The following is a 13,666-nucleotide window of genomic DNA, read 5'->3' on the forward strand; positions in this document are numbered from 1 at the left end:
TGTTCATGGAAGCGGGTGTGGTGTCCCGGTTTTCATAATATAGTGCACTTCATGGGTCATAGTTTCTCCTGTCCTTTCCTTTCCTTTCTATTTCACGGATCGCAGCTGTAATACACCGGAGGCGGAGGCCAAAAGAAGAAGAAAACTGAGATAGAGAAGCAAGCAGCAATATCGAGATAAATAGCATCAAACAAGATGAGGGCGCAAGTGGAGGGGTGGGCGATGGGCGGTGGGGTGAAGGCTCGGGGACGGGGTGAGGAGCGAGCGACTTGAGCGCAGGATGAGACTTGGGCGGCGCAAGTTGGGCGCGAGTGGTATGGCTCCGTTCGTCAGATATGCCATATCGTCCTAGATGCATCTCGGAGGGGAGGGTGTGTGGAGCATCCGCTGTCAAAGCCATCATAACGACACCACGCTGATCCTAATCACGAAGAGCTACGGGGCACGTCGCTAAATACTTCGTCGATGACCGCTCTGAGAATGGACACAGTCAAGATGGCGTTGAGCTCCTTGACTTGCAGCATGTTGAAGACCCGGGCACAGCCGCTGGTGACGTTGCTTTTGCCAAAGACCCGCGACACGGCCTCGAGCTGAGAAACAAAGTCCTTCAACAGCACCGTCTTGGCAGAGAGCTTGGTGTCCTCCATCTCCAGCTCCGTTCGCGGCCGGGGCGGCTCGGACGAGAGACTCGACGGGGGCGCCACAAAGGATGATCCAGCGAGGTCCTGCTGCGAGCGAGCGTTCCTTAGACCGGCGGCCGTGCCGTTGCCTTGTGCGGCAGCCTCGTTCGGCCAGCCGGCCCGGATCGCCAGTTCGATATACGAGGCGACTTCGGCGGGTTGGCTCAGGTCCGTGAGGTAGTTTTCGACGTAGTTGGAGATGGTGGTTCCATAGGTCCGGCGCAGCAGCGCCTTGGCGGCGTGGAGGCCCTTTTGCAGGATCCACTGGTTGGGGTCGTTGAGGTTCAGGACTTCCTCGATGGTTTGCACGGCCGACTCGAGGACAACCTTGGTGTCCTCGGGAGAGAAGCGGACAACATAGGACAGCTTGCGGTCAGGGATAACTGAGGGCGATGTCGCTCGGAGAATGGTCTTGGCACCGGCAACAGAGGGATTGACGTACGGGGCCATCTTGCCCCGCGAGCTCGCACGGGCCATCTTGGGCGGATCCAGCACCGAGTCCTGCTCAGGTGCCAGGGACCTCAGCGACGGCTGGCGGCCGATAACGGGAGCCGTTGCGGCGCGGTCGTGGGAGAGCGACTGGCCCGTGATCGATGCTGCCGAGCCCGAGTGATTCGGATGCATGTACAGACTAGAGTCCTTCTCGATGAGTCTGGGATCGCTCGAATCCCAGTCGTCCTCGCTGTCGGTTTCGAACCCGAGCTTCTGTAGCATCGATCCACCCTTCTTGAGGGCCCGCACGAACGACTGTTGGAGGCTGTCGGGGCCATTTCCGCCCGCCTCTGACGGAATCGAGGGGCGCTGACCACCTGAGAGAGCCTCGAGTGTTTGTTCCAGAAGGAAGGCCCGCAGCTGGGCTGTTTTGCTCAGGTCGCGATCCATGAGCAGCATGTTGGTCCACTTTTCCAGTTCGACCGCCAGAGTCTCGCGGGACTTTGCGTGCGAGATTCGCGGTCGGTTGGGCACGGGGTTGCTTCGGATAAACGCAAACTGCGGCTTGAGCACGTCGCTCAGTAGGACCCAGTCGGCGTAGCTGCGGTACAGACTCCAGCGCTGCTGGCTTCCAACGCGATTCACCTGGACAAGGAACAGCAGACCCTTGTTTGAGACGGCGCCGAGGGTACCGGCAAAATTGGAGAGCACGCCGTCGCGTCCGTCGACCGGAGCATCGTCGCTTCCATCGCCGGTGATGTCCTGGATCGTCACGCGGACGCCGACGAGACTGACGGGATCTTCTGGTAATGCCCATCCGCTCTCGGCTGCAGCCTGAAGATACCGCTCCTCCTCGGCCAGAAAGCGCCCGAGAATCTCGATGCGGCTCTCGATTTCAGCCTTGCTACGCTTGTACTGGATCGCCTCATAGCCGCTGCTCGACTCAAGGGCGATCGAGATGGCAAGTGCTTCATCTTGGCCCGCGGCGATCGCGCTCCGAAGGTTACGCCGGTACTCTGAATCAAAGGTGCGGGGAGAGGCGCGTGGGGCCACAGCGTCCATGGTATGGGACTGCACTGGTGCTGCTGACGACGGATTTGTGCCAATGTCGGCGTTGGTGTCGATGTCGATGTCGCGGCTCGCAGGATGTGCTGGAGTCGGCTGAACTGCAGCAGATAGAGGCTCGTCGTCGCCAAGCAGATTTGGTTGGGCAGTGCCCACATTGCTTGATCCGTCCAGCACTGGCACCGCTGCTGGAGCTGGGACTGGATCTGGATCTGGAGCAAGGATGGATCCGTCGCCTTCTTGCACCGCAGCAGCAGGGGCTGTGAAGAGATTGCCGGGGATTTCGCTCGACAAGAAGTCGAGATTATCGGTCAGCGGCTTGGTAGAGCTCGTGACCTCAGGTGCCTTTTGGATCGTTGCCGATCGAACAGGGCGAGGTGGTTTGGGCGGGGGTAGCGCTGGTTCCGAAGATGGCGCCGCTGGCGGTGGGGAGGTCTCAGCTCGTCGACGAGGGGGCTTGGGGGGCGGTGCAGTAGACACGTCGGGAGCGAGGGTGTTGGCAGCGGGGAGGTTTGTTTGGCGAGGCGGAAGAGCTGGGGAAGCATTTGATGACGGTCGGGACGGGACGGTCTCTGGCACGGCCACGGCCGCAGGCTCGATGATATGCGTCGGCTCGGTGGCATTCAGACGATCAAGGGCATCGCCGCGACCGGCGATGTCGACAGGGGGTGTGCCTCTGGCAGGCTCGACGACTTCGAAAGGATCGATGGGGCGAATAGCCGGTTCTTGGATGATCGACTCCTCCAACAGCGATCGAGGCGGCGGAGTCGGTGTGCCATCGTTGCGTGGCGGCGCGGGCATCGAGGCAGCCGTCGGGCTGCTCCCGGTGGTGGCCAGGTACTCTTCAAAAAACTCGCTCTCTTTGAAGGCTTGCCAGTACTGCTGCTGAACGTGCGCCTTCAGAACCTCTGTGATCTCCTCAAACACATTAGGCGAGGGATCGGAGACGATCCGATCCAGTACCCTGGCAGCGATTTCGGAATCGCCGGGGATGGAGATGGGGTACTTTGCGTCCTTGGAGAAGAACATGTCGTAGACGTCGATGGCATCGGATCTGAAGATCGCAGGAGAGGTTTCGGCCGCGTTGGCGAGTTGTTGAAACGAGTTGACCATGATGAAATACTGGGCGTAGGCGCCTACTTGGCAGCTCTCCATGAACTGGATAAACTCCATCATGGCCTCGTTTCGATCGAGAACATCGGACAAGACGAGGTTGCGAGGGTTGAATTTGGGCTTTACATCGGGCACATTGCGGGGTTCGTGTCGGCTCTGGAGGCTGCTCTGTAGCGCCGGGCGAGGATCGTCATCGTCGTCGATCTCGATGGGGTTAACGTATATGGCCTCGATCAAGATTTCAGCCTCACCAAGGGCTCCGCGCTGGTCGGACGACTCTAGTGGTATCCACTGCTTCAGATACCTGTTGGTGACAGCATGGATCGGGATAAACACGCTCCCGATCAACTCATCTGGATGGCGATGTTAGGAGGGGGTTATTTGTGGCGCCAGGCAGCGATGGTCGTCTCGCTCAGAAACAAACCGTGGGTAGCAGAATGTGGTGCGCCGTCGCAGCGCATTTCAGTGCTGGGCATCAACGAACCTCGAAGCAGTCGGCTGCGGTAGATATCCACCAAGATTCCAGGGACGCTCTGGGCACTTCTTGTAGTCCACGGGCTGAGACGATGCAGGCGGGATCACGGTCACGGCGGGAGTCAGAGGAGCAAGCCAGCGATCGGATCCCACAAAAGTAACAATAACGGACAGCCTCGGTCCAGCCAAGAATAGAGGCTCACCGGCCAGCATACACCATGAACAGGACGGAGATCCTCACGGGGAGCAGACTTTTGCAGAGTTGGGAACGCGGGGAATACGGTTGACTTACAAGCTGAACTCTTCCAGCCAGAGTGGATTAGACTCGGCATTGACCTTGGTTGTCTTGTCGCCTTCTTTGCCGACGGTTACCACACAATAAAGAACTGGAGGACAGCGACAAGGATACCAATGAGAACTCGTCGAGGGAGGGGTGCGCAGAGTGAGTCAGGTGGCATGCTTGATCCATCAAACTACTGTACCGCTCGAGGTGGGATTGGGTAGCTTTCGAGCCTCCAAGACTGACGAGAGCGAAGGCATGCCCACAGTCGATCGGGAATTTAGAGATGCGGGACACACATTGGGCCAAATGATGCGATCAAGACATGAGAGTTGATGTCAGCGATAGAAGTCAGGGTCTGGAATTGACCACATGCCAGGGAAACACAGACAGGATCGAGCCGTTGCCCACGAGAGAGAAACGTGTGCATGCTAGCCTCGGATCCTGTGAGAATGCCGCTGACTTGCCTTTGACATAAACCTCCCCTGGTTTCGGTACACCACTGGAACCAGCTCGCTGGCCACGTTTCGCATCTGCGGGTCCCTGGAGCGGGTCGGGGTTGTCTGAGCTTGCACCTGACGAGGCCTCGCTCGACTTTTGATAGTGGCTGACGATCTGGAGGTTGATAAAGTCCGGCTCGCAAATCGTCTGGATGATGGGCTCGAGAATGGAGGTGGCCACGATTTCCTGGACAAGAGGCACCGTCGACGGGCTCGCACGGTCGTGCGATGGGAGGATTTTGTTGAGGACGATCAGGACGAGCTCGCGCAGCTCTGCGATTCGCTCTTGCTGGGACACATGGCGGGCAAACGGCGATCTTGGAGACTTTTTGATGTACTGGTCGAGAGAGAGGTTGGAGGCCTCAAACTTTTTATACTCGCGCTGCCGTTCCAGACCAGAGTCGGATCAGCGGGCGTGGACGAAAGCAGAAGCTGTGAGTGTCAAGGATCACAATAGTCAAGCAGCCGGATGGCACACGGGAGTCGAACTGAATATAATGCAGGCAGCACAGGGGCGGCTGAGAATACGCAGGCAATGGTAGGCGAGCTGTACCATGTGGTCAGTGATGGTTCGGAAGATGGCCGCAACGATGGCTGAGTAGTCGCTCTTGAAGACGAGAAGGCCCAGTGTGGCACAGGAGGAGATGATGGCACTCTTGACAGCATTGGGAAAGTCGGGGCTCTGCGAGCGGTTCAGGGTCGAGTACCACGAGTTGATGTAGTCCCTGATGATATTGTCGACGAGGCGCTGCAGCGGGGCGTTGATTTCGGAAGGAATGGAGAGCGTGCCGCTATTGATGCGATCGAGTTGCTGGAGAACAAGGGTGAACCAAGCCGGAAACATGAGCAAATCCAGCAACACAGACAAGGCTCTGTTGACAAAATCGGCACACCGACGAGGACGGGCGGTGCAGCCAGGGGGGCATGGCCAGACGGGGACTGCGGCGCAAAGAAAAAAGTTTGGGGGAGGAAGAACAGGGAATGGAAGCTCGGAGTCGGGGGTGATGCGGGTGTGGCCATGGGAAGGTGTACAGAGCGGCCTCGGGTGGTTCAAAAGATGGATCAAGCGGGGAAAGAAAAGAGACGGACCCATATCCAGCAGAGAGCGAAAAACGGAGCGGCGCAAAGAATCGGAGGATCACCATACCTGCGGAGGCCACAGCGAACCCAGATAGAGAACCTGGCCGTCGGGCAAGACGACCCTGCGGTTCTCGGAGTAGTTCATCCAGCGACTGGTGATGCGGTCCTGCAGATAGACCTCGTCCCGATGCGGAACAGGAGTTCTGCAGATGTAACCCAGCACAAAGACAAGGCCCAGGGGGACAGCCCAGAGCAGCAAGCGGGGAGACAGGAGGAGCACGGCAACAGCGACGAGAATCAAGTCGCGGTAGCGAGCAGGTATATCCAGGGAGTCTGCAAGTCGAGAGAGGCCAAGAAGGAGCGGGCTCCTGCATGCCCACGCCTCGAGGGGCAGCCTGATGTGCTCGGGCACCCAGAGCAGCCAGGCCGACCCGACTGCAGCCCCGACAAAGGCATTCAGCGACGAGACGGCGCTGGAGAGAGACGACGGGCTGCTGCCGACAGGCGGGTCGTCGAATTGGACGGAGGTGCTCATCGGGTGGCAGCGACTTTGGTTGTGCGGCTGGTCGTCGATGGAAGGGCCGTGCGATATAATGGAGGGTGGGGACTGCTGATGAAGGCTGCTGGTGGGACTGCAGGATGGCAGAGGCACGACAGGGCCGAAAGGATGGTTGATGCCGGGGCAAGAGAACGAAAAGAGGGCAGGGGGGGCGACGGCGATGGCGATGGCGGGCGGTGATTGGTCGAGGCGGTGGGACAGGGCGCTGGCTTGTCGGGGGCGGAAGCGAGACGGTGGATGGATTGGATGTTGGATGTTGGATGGTGGTTGATTTGGAGGTTGATTTGGAGGTTGATTTGGAGGTTGATTTGGAGGTTGATATGGATGTTAGAATTTGGATGGTGGTTGATATGGATGTTGATTTGGATGTTGATAACTGCGCGGTTGAAGCATCGATACGTACGGGCTCAAATAGTGCGTCCGCGGAATCCCTCAATAACGAGTTTGGTTACACAAGGGGAATTAGCTCAGATGGTAGAGCGCTCGCTTAGCATGCGAGAGGCACGGGGATCGATACCCCGATTCTCCATTCACTTTTCTCACTTTTTGCATCCTTGGGCCGATCCGCCGTCCTGGTGCGCCTGCTCCCGGACAAAGCCCCCGACAAAGCCCCACCGCGCCATCGCCCGCGGCTGTGATTGGTGGCTGCGCGCCCCCAGCCGATTGCGCCATCCCGTCTGCAACAAAGCCGTCCGTCCTGGTTCGAGCCGCCCCTGACAAATGGCTGCGCTTGGCCCAAACCCAGATCCGATAACCCCACGATCCATCTTTTTTTTGTTTGGCTGAACGCTATATATCTTGGCAGCGCTCTGGCCATCTGCCCCCCCCCGCTGGCAATCAACCATCGGCCTCAATCGTCGCCCTCTGTTATCTGATTGGCATCCTCTCGCTGTTCAACCTGGTTTCTTCGGCACCGGCCCAAGCTGTCATCAAGGTCCACAGCGAAATCTCTGCCGCAAACTTGTTTTGCAGCCGCCCAACAACACCCCACTCAACTGCCATGTTTCAAGAATCGAGCGATAGCGCTGCCGTCAAGATGGAGCCCAGCAACATTGCACTTTACAGCGATATCCCTACGCCTACGCCTACGCCTGCGCCTCTCTTTCCGCCCATCGACACCACCCAACAATCACATCTCTCGATCCAAGTCAAGTCGCTGATGAAGTCTGTTCTGGTTCTGGGATCGGACCACATCGCCACGCAAGCAGCAAACCTGCTGCTCCAGGCCGGCATGATTGTCACCGTCGTCTCTGGTGCTGAAAAGCTGCCGACGCTCGAGCTGCAGACCCGCTGGCGCCAAGGCGAGCTCGGTCTGCTGGAGCGGGATTGGTCTCCGTTGGATTGGAGCGGCAAGGCCATGGTTGTCGTTGCCGACCTGGAGCTCGGCTCGGCCCCGATTGCTGCCCAAGCGCTTCTGTTTCGAGTTCCAATCTACTTTGTCGGCCGGTCCGAGCTCAGCGACTTTGTGATCGAATCGCTTGAAGCCCTCCATCGCTGCCAGCATCGATGCGCCGGTGCATCGTCGCCTTGCTCCGTTGCCTCTGTCCCCGGCTCCCTGCCCGAAAGGACCCCGTCCGAGCCGCCCTTGGCCTCGATACCCTCCACGGACCCACACCCCCCCGCAGCTTTCCCACTCCAACAGCAGTCCGGCCCGCATGTTCGAGTTTCGGACCATGTGCAGCCAGTCCGGGGCACGCTTGTGCTCGTCGGCGCCGGCCCTGGCGGAGTGGAGCATCTGACCCAAGCTGCCGTCGATGCCCTCAAGACTGCCGATCTGGTGATCTCGGACCGGCTCGTCTCAAAGGAAACCCTGCGTCTCATCACCTGCGAGCTGATCTTTGCCCGCAAGGTTCATGGCCGTGCTCGTGAGGCGCAGGACGAGATCTATCTCTGGGGCCTCAAGGCTCTGCAGGAGGGCAAGCGGGTCGTGCGCCTCAAGGGAGGCGATCCGTTCTTGTTTGGACGAGGCGGCGAAGAAGTTCTGTTCTTCCGCGAGCATGGCTTCGAGACCCAAGTTGTGCCCGGCCTGACCTCGGCCCTTTGCGCCCCTCTCGCTGCCATGATCCCGGTTACCCACCGCGGGACAGCGGACCAGCTTCTGGTGGCGACGGGCCGGCGCGAGGACGGAAGCGCACCCGACTACCCGCCCTTTACGGAGGGCCGGACCTGTGTCTTCCTGATGGCCATGGCATGTATCACCCGCCTCGTCAAGGAACTCGATGCCAAGGGATATCCCCGCAATTTGCCTGCCGCCATCATCGAGCGGGCTACCTATGAAGATCAGCGAGTGTTTGTGGGGACACTGGAGTCGATGCCTCAAGTTGTCGCCGACCACGCCATCAAGACTCATGCCACCCTGGTTGTGGGACGGGTGGTGTACTCCCTGAGAGGCTCTGAAAACAGCGCCGCTGTCGTGCACGAATGATTTGCTATGTTCCGATGCTCAAGCGTCATGCACTGCTCTTGGCCACGAGCGCCAAACAACCAATTTTGGAGACCGGGTCCTGCTGCTTGTACAATAGAGACTGTCCACTGGTCAACTGAGACTGAGACAGATGGCGATGCAAGTGGTGCCACGACATGGTGTGTGCGATGGGGCATATGGCTCGGGGTTGATATGATATTCGATGGCCCACAGCGGGTGTGCGGTCGGTGTCCCTGTCCAAGAGCAACGAGCCATTCGAATCTGCCTGCCGCTGCTTCAGGTGCGCCATGTTCGATGTTCCTGGTGGACTTGGCACCATACCGGGAGCGATGTTGCTATCTGGATCGATCCACTCGATCCACTCGATCCGGCTGGTACGGCCAGAGAGCAACCCACAACCTGATCGCCCTCAGCCCATCTGCATCCCGTCCACCTGTCCACCTGTCCACCTGCCCACCTGTCCACCTGTCCACCTGTCCACCTGTCAACCATGATCGATCTCTGTAAGTCGCTCGCAAAGCCCGGGTCCCCTGCATATCCGCTCGTCTGCCCATGGCGCGGATATCTTGTCTCGGCAAAGTCGCATAATCTGTGGCTCGCTTCGCAATCCCACACCGCCAACGACCACACCCTGATCAATCGGCCGCTCATCGTCTTCTCGCCCTCCCACCTCCTCGGCATCTCCCGCCGCCCACATCCTCGGAATTCAAATCGTCAGCCAAGCCGCGCTACGATCAGTCGACGTACTGGGGCCGTCTCCGCCACTTTTCGGAAATCACAAGCCCGACGTATGTGTGCGCTGCAACCGTGCCGCTTGCTATCAAGTTGATCTGTCGCGGGCCGTTGCTCCTGTCCTCCCGCGCCTTTTGCTGCTCTCTGCCGATTGTCCCGCATCCCGATCCATTCAACGCAAGGGTGCGTCCGGGCTGATGCTGAGAATCATCTGTCCACCCTGGCGACGACAACCAGAACCCTGTTCACCACCGATGCCGAGCTCGAGCGGGCCAAGCAGATCCTCCGTGACTACAAGGCCGGAATCCTCCAGCTTTCTGACGAAGAGGAGGAGAAGCTCTGGAGAGCCAAGAGACGTAAGTCGTGGTAGACACAGCCATCTCTGGCGAGCATTGCGGCCACCATAGCATCTGCCAACAATTGAACACTCGACAGTGCCGAAGCCGCTGACCCTTTCGTCCCACTTCCCAAACGATATCCAGTGGTCGACAGTACCATCCACCCCGACACCGGGGAGAAGGTCGTGCTGCCATTCCGCATGGCGGCTTTTGTCCCCACGAACGTGCTGATCGTCGCTGGCATGCTTTTGCCAAACCCTTCGGTGAGCATGCCCCATGGATTCGCCATTTCGTTTCACTCGACATCAGTCTGCTCGACTCGCTCGATGCAGCGCTGCGCTGCACTGTCTCTGTCCTGTTTCCTTTGCTCAGGTATGCTGATTGCACGCTGCTCCTTGTCCAGATTGCCTCCATCATCTTCTGGCAATGGGTCAACCAGTCCGTCAACGTCGCCTTCAACTACTTCAACGCCAACAAGTCGACCGAGATGAACGTGACCGAGACCGCCAGTGAGTTCTGAACCACCCGTCATGTCATGGCATCTGTCGAATGCCCAGTCTTTCCCCCGGGTGGGCAGCCGTGGCAGCCGTTATTCCAGGTCGAGGTCGTGGCTGTGGGCTTCACTCGCCATGGCCCTAGCGTTCCTGTCACTGACAATGCTATCATCGATATGGGGACCCCACGCCACAGCGGCCTACTGCATGGCAGTGGCCTCGTCCTGCACCATCGCCGTGGGCATGAACGAATGGGTCAAGCGGGTCAAGCATGTCACTCCGCTCATGAAGACGGTGCTTCAGCGGGCCGTGCCCTTCACAGCCGTGGCTGCTGCCGGTACCCTCAACGTTTTCCTCATGAGACAGAAGGAGTTGGTGTATGTGCCGGTCTTTGGCTTCTCCGACACCGCACTTTCGCTGTCCTTGACATTCGTTATCCACGATATCCTGATCTGCTGATAGCTCCACCGCGGCAACGGTGTCTGGTGCGAGAGCCCATCTAGCCAGCACCTTCGAGTGCTAACCCGATCATCTCTCCACATCTCTTTGGGCATATCTCGTGGCAGTGATGGCATCGATATCCAAGACGAGCACGGCAACAACCTCGGCAAGTCAACTGCTGCGGGCGCCAAAGCCATCACCCAGGTCGCTGTCTCGCGCGTTGCCACCTCCTTCCCGGTGGTGTTCATTCCCGGCATGATCATGTCGCAGCTCGAGCGGACTCGATGGTTGAGGGCCAACCCACGACTCGTCATGCCAGTCAACCTCCGTGAGTCATTTCCATCCAGTTGTCCCGCCTCGCATGCGTTTCGACCATTCGCGCAGTCTACACACCATCTTCCACCTAACTTGCGCTGACCCTCTCCTCCGTTTCTACCTTTGCCTTGGCCGGACATTGCCATGCTCAAAAGTGACCATCACCGGCTCTCTGATGGCGGCCCTGCCCTGTGCCATTGCGCTGTTCCCCCAGACGGCGTCGATGCCCGTGAGCCAGCTGGAGCCCAAGTTCCACGACCTGCGCGATGCCAACGGCAACCCGATCAAGACAGTCTATTTCAACCGAGGGTTGTAGATTCCAAAGCCTGTGACACTGGGGCACTGGGGCACTGGGGCACTTGGGCACTTGGGCACTTGGGCACTTAGGGTCGATATATATCTCGAAGGCTTGCCACGAATCGTGCGATGGCAGAATTTGAGATTTGTCGTTGAGCCCAATACAGTTGGTTCGGACCTCGAAACGAAACGAGAGACTTTGTTGTTCTGAGCCAGAGTTACCGCTGTGTTCAGGATCCCGAATGGACATCCCATCCATCGCCCGTCACAATCTGGCTGGGTGTCCGATGAGACGAGTGGCTCGGCTCACTCCAGTTACTTGGACGATCGAATGCGCTTGCGCCAGACTCCCCCATCGCAACATCGCTGTCAGTCGATGGTCTCCACAGGATATCGACCCGAGGCGTCCGTGGTTGTGCCCCCCCCCCCGAAACCCAATCGTCGCTGACAGCACTCGATATCCCCACAGCACTCGACATCCTCACAGCGCTCGATATCACTCAGTGCGAGAGCCAGGATCGCGTTCTCGGCGCGTCCTCGGTCGGCGAGAGCAATGTCCAGGTCCTTTTCTCGCCCGTGGATCGCTTCAGCACTTGGATCTGATCTGGACGCAAGCCGCATCGCAGTAACGACAGCCGCTGTCGAGCCCGGACCCGACCCCACCACCAAAGCGTCCCCGTCTTCAAAGCCAGCCCATACCAACCTCTCGGATCCACCAGTCGACCGGCGCCGAATCCGGCTTCCCTGCGTCACAGCTCCTTCACCTGAAACATGGCCAAGGCCACCAAGCCGTTCCAAAGAGACTGGGCTCCAAGAAGATTCGACGAGCTCAGCGGCGTCTCGACTCTGCTGGATATGCCCCTGGATGATTCACCGTCCCCGCATCCACCCTCGCACTCTTCTCTCGCCTCAATAACCCAGACACCGCCAACACCACCAGATGCAGCCCGTGCCGGCATGGCGGGGGACAGCGGAGTCGCTCGGAAGCCCAAGTCGTCGCTGTTCATCACAAAAAACTCTCAGAAGAAGCATGATCTCAGTCGGTGCTCGAGGTCCGAGCTTGAGGAAATGCTGGAGCAGAACCAGAAATTGCTGCGGGATGAGTACGTTTGTCGCCGCTCGTTGCTCATGGCTCGTTTCGCTCGAACAGGCTTTGTCGATTGGTGCTCCTCACGCTTTTGGCAACCCAGCATGAGCAGAGCAGTTTGGCCCAAGTCTCCCAACCGGTCCTTTCTTAACTTGCCACATGTGTATCGTCGGTGCTGGCAGATCGTTCATCGGCAAGCTACCCGACCGCGGACAGCGGCTGACCAAGAAGCGGAAGGAGCTCGAGGAGCGTCTGGCACAGCTTCCGCTGCCAGAGCAACAGGCTCCTGCAGAGATCGTTTCTGCTGCTCGCGAAGGCGAATCCATCAGCGAGCTCATGAGTGGCCTCCATCTCACCGGATCAACAGCTGCCAGCGGGCCACTGAGTCCAGGCAGAAAAGTCGCCAGCCCAGCCCAGCAGTCCATCAAGAAAAAGCTCGACAGGGTGAGCAGGGATTGGTGCCGCAGTCGCCCGCCCTTTGGTCGACACGGCTTGGCAATTGCTGGGCTGCTGTCGATGTAATCCCGCAGCGATCGAGCTTGGATCCACGCTCGAGACTCACAGCATCACCTCTTGCCAGGGCTCGAAAATCAAGACCATATCGCTGGTCGACTCGATTCAGCTGCAACAAGAGCGACAGAGGGAGATTGAAGTATGATGCTGGCGTTGGGGGGGAGTCTGTGGTGAATCAACTAGCAACACATCGCCGACGCAGACAAGCTTACTTTTCACAATCTGCATGCCATCCGTTTCGGCAGGATATTCGTCTGCGAGAGGCCGAGGCCAGACTGAAGCTGCAATTTTCCGTCGATGCCAAGCCGGATATGACTGCCCTGCGAGAATGGGGCTCGACGTAAGTGGTTTCCCTCAGGACCCAGACACGATTGCAACAAGCAAGCGGGTCTGTCTGATCGATGGAGTCGGATGATATGCATGTTTCGGTGGCAATATCTCCGAGGCTTTTGCCCGAAGTCAGGCACGAATCGAATCGAAACGAAACGAAAAGCCTCGTGCCCTGTTGGACCGCAGCGAAGCGTGCTCATAACAGTCACGTACCTCCGTAACCCTACCTCAGGTATCGGACATCCAAGGATATGGAAATCGACAGCGATAATGATAGCGACGACCAGTCGTTTTCGAGCGACCATGATCAAGACGACTCTTTCGATGACGACGACTAGCAGCTATGGCTCGATGCCCCTGTCTCGCCTTGCAATCACACTCGCATTTTTGTTACCATGAATCGCACACGTCACAATTGCTCAATGGGAGATCGTCCCGGATTGTATTGAGATATGCAGAGGTACAGATGTAGATAGGAAGATGTCGAGATGTCGAGATGTGCAGATGTGGA

At 58.5% G+C, this 13,666-nt stretch overlaps 4 protein-coding genes and 1 non-coding gene across 5 annotated transcripts; 4 read left to right on the forward strand and 1 right to left on the reverse strand.

Annotated features, from left to right (window-relative positions):
• Positions 1-40: 40 nt before the first annotated feature.
• On the reverse strand, positions 41-4,473 carry BJ171DRAFT_144885 (uncharacterized protein). Its single transcript, XM_053105735.1, has 4 exons — positions 4,247-4,473; positions 4,057-4,150; positions 3,775-3,848; positions 41-3,643 (listed from the first exon to the last, which is right to left on the reverse strand). The coding sequence occupies exons 1-4, from the start codon at positions 4,302-4,304 to the stop codon at positions 426-428; spliced, it is 3,444 nt and encodes a 1,147-aa protein (XP_052965583.1). The 5' UTR covers positions 4,305-4,473; the 3' UTR covers positions 41-425.
• Positions 4,474-6,639: 2,166 nt separating this feature from the next.
• BJ171DRAFT_t146 lies at positions 6,640-6,712 on the forward strand. The gene has a single exon. It is a non-coding gene; the product is annotated as a tRNA-Ala (tRNA).
• Positions 6,713-6,951: 239 nt separating this feature from the next.
• On the forward strand, positions 6,952-8,736 carry BJ171DRAFT_509798 (tetrapyrrole methylase). The gene has a single exon (XM_053111439.1). It carries the CDS (start codon positions 7,184-7,186, stop codon positions 8,606-8,608), a length of 1,425 nt encoding a protein of 474 aa, XP_052965584.1. The 5' UTR covers positions 6,952-7,183; the 3' UTR covers positions 8,609-8,736.
• A 296-nt stretch (positions 8,737-9,032) lies between these two features.
• BJ171DRAFT_509800 (Tricarboxylate/iron carrier) lies at positions 9,033-11,410 on the forward strand. Its single transcript, XM_053111440.1, has 8 exons — positions 9,033-9,111; positions 9,327-9,396; positions 9,578-9,696; positions 9,823-9,941; positions 10,082-10,187; positions 10,369-10,549; positions 10,739-10,941; positions 11,084-11,410. Exons 1-8 carry the CDS (start codon positions 9,099-9,101, stop codon positions 11,242-11,244), a joined length of 972 nt encoding a protein of 323 aa, XP_052965585.1. The 5' UTR covers positions 9,033-9,098; the 3' UTR covers positions 11,245-11,410.
• A 586-nt stretch (positions 11,411-11,996) lies between these two features.
• Positions 11,997-13,493, forward strand: BJ171DRAFT_583004 (uncharacterized protein; the record flags this gene model as incomplete). Its single annotated transcript, XM_053114225.1, has 5 exons — positions 11,997-12,328; positions 12,495-12,756; positions 12,893-12,964; positions 13,071-13,165; positions 13,388-13,493. 5 exons carry the CDS (start codon positions 11,997-11,999, stop codon positions 13,491-13,493), a joined length of 867 nt encoding a protein of 288 aa, XP_052965586.1.
• Positions 13,494-13,666: the final 173 nt, after the last annotated feature.

This window comes from Polychytrium aggregatum, assembly GCF_025602895.1.
Source record: "Polychytrium aggregatum strain JEL109 chromosome Unknown BJ171scaffold_24, whole genome shotgun sequence".
Taxonomy (NCBI): domain Eukaryota; kingdom Fungi; phylum Chytridiomycota; class Chytridiomycetes; order Polychytriales; genus Polychytrium; species Polychytrium aggregatum.

Coding starts and splice junctions, on each gene's coding strand:
- BJ171DRAFT_144885 (XM_053105735.1), bottom strand. CDS start 4,304: ATGCCTTCGCTCTCGTCAGTCTTGGAGGCTCGAAAGCTACCCAATCCC. Junction 4,151..4,246: donor ACCCAATCCCACCTCGAGCG/GTACAGTAGTTT, acceptor GCTGTCCTCCAG/TTCTTTATTGTGTGGTAACC. Junction 3,644..3,774: donor CCGCAGCCGACTGCTTCGAG/GTTCGTTGATGC, acceptor ATCGCCATCCAG/ATGAGTTGATCGGGAGCGTG.
- BJ171DRAFT_509798 (XM_053111439.1), top strand. CDS start 7,184: ATGTTTCAAGAATCGAGCGATAGCGCTGCCGTCAAGATGGAGCCCAGC.
- BJ171DRAFT_509800 (XM_053111440.1), top strand. Junction 9,697..9,822: donor GCTCTGGAGAGCCAAGAGAC/GTAAGTCGTGGT, acceptor AACGATATCCAG/TGGTCGACAGTACCATCCAC. Junction 10,188..10,368: donor GAACGTGACCGAGACCGCCA/GTGAGTTCTGAA, acceptor CCCACGCCACAG/CGGCCTACTGCATGGCAGTG.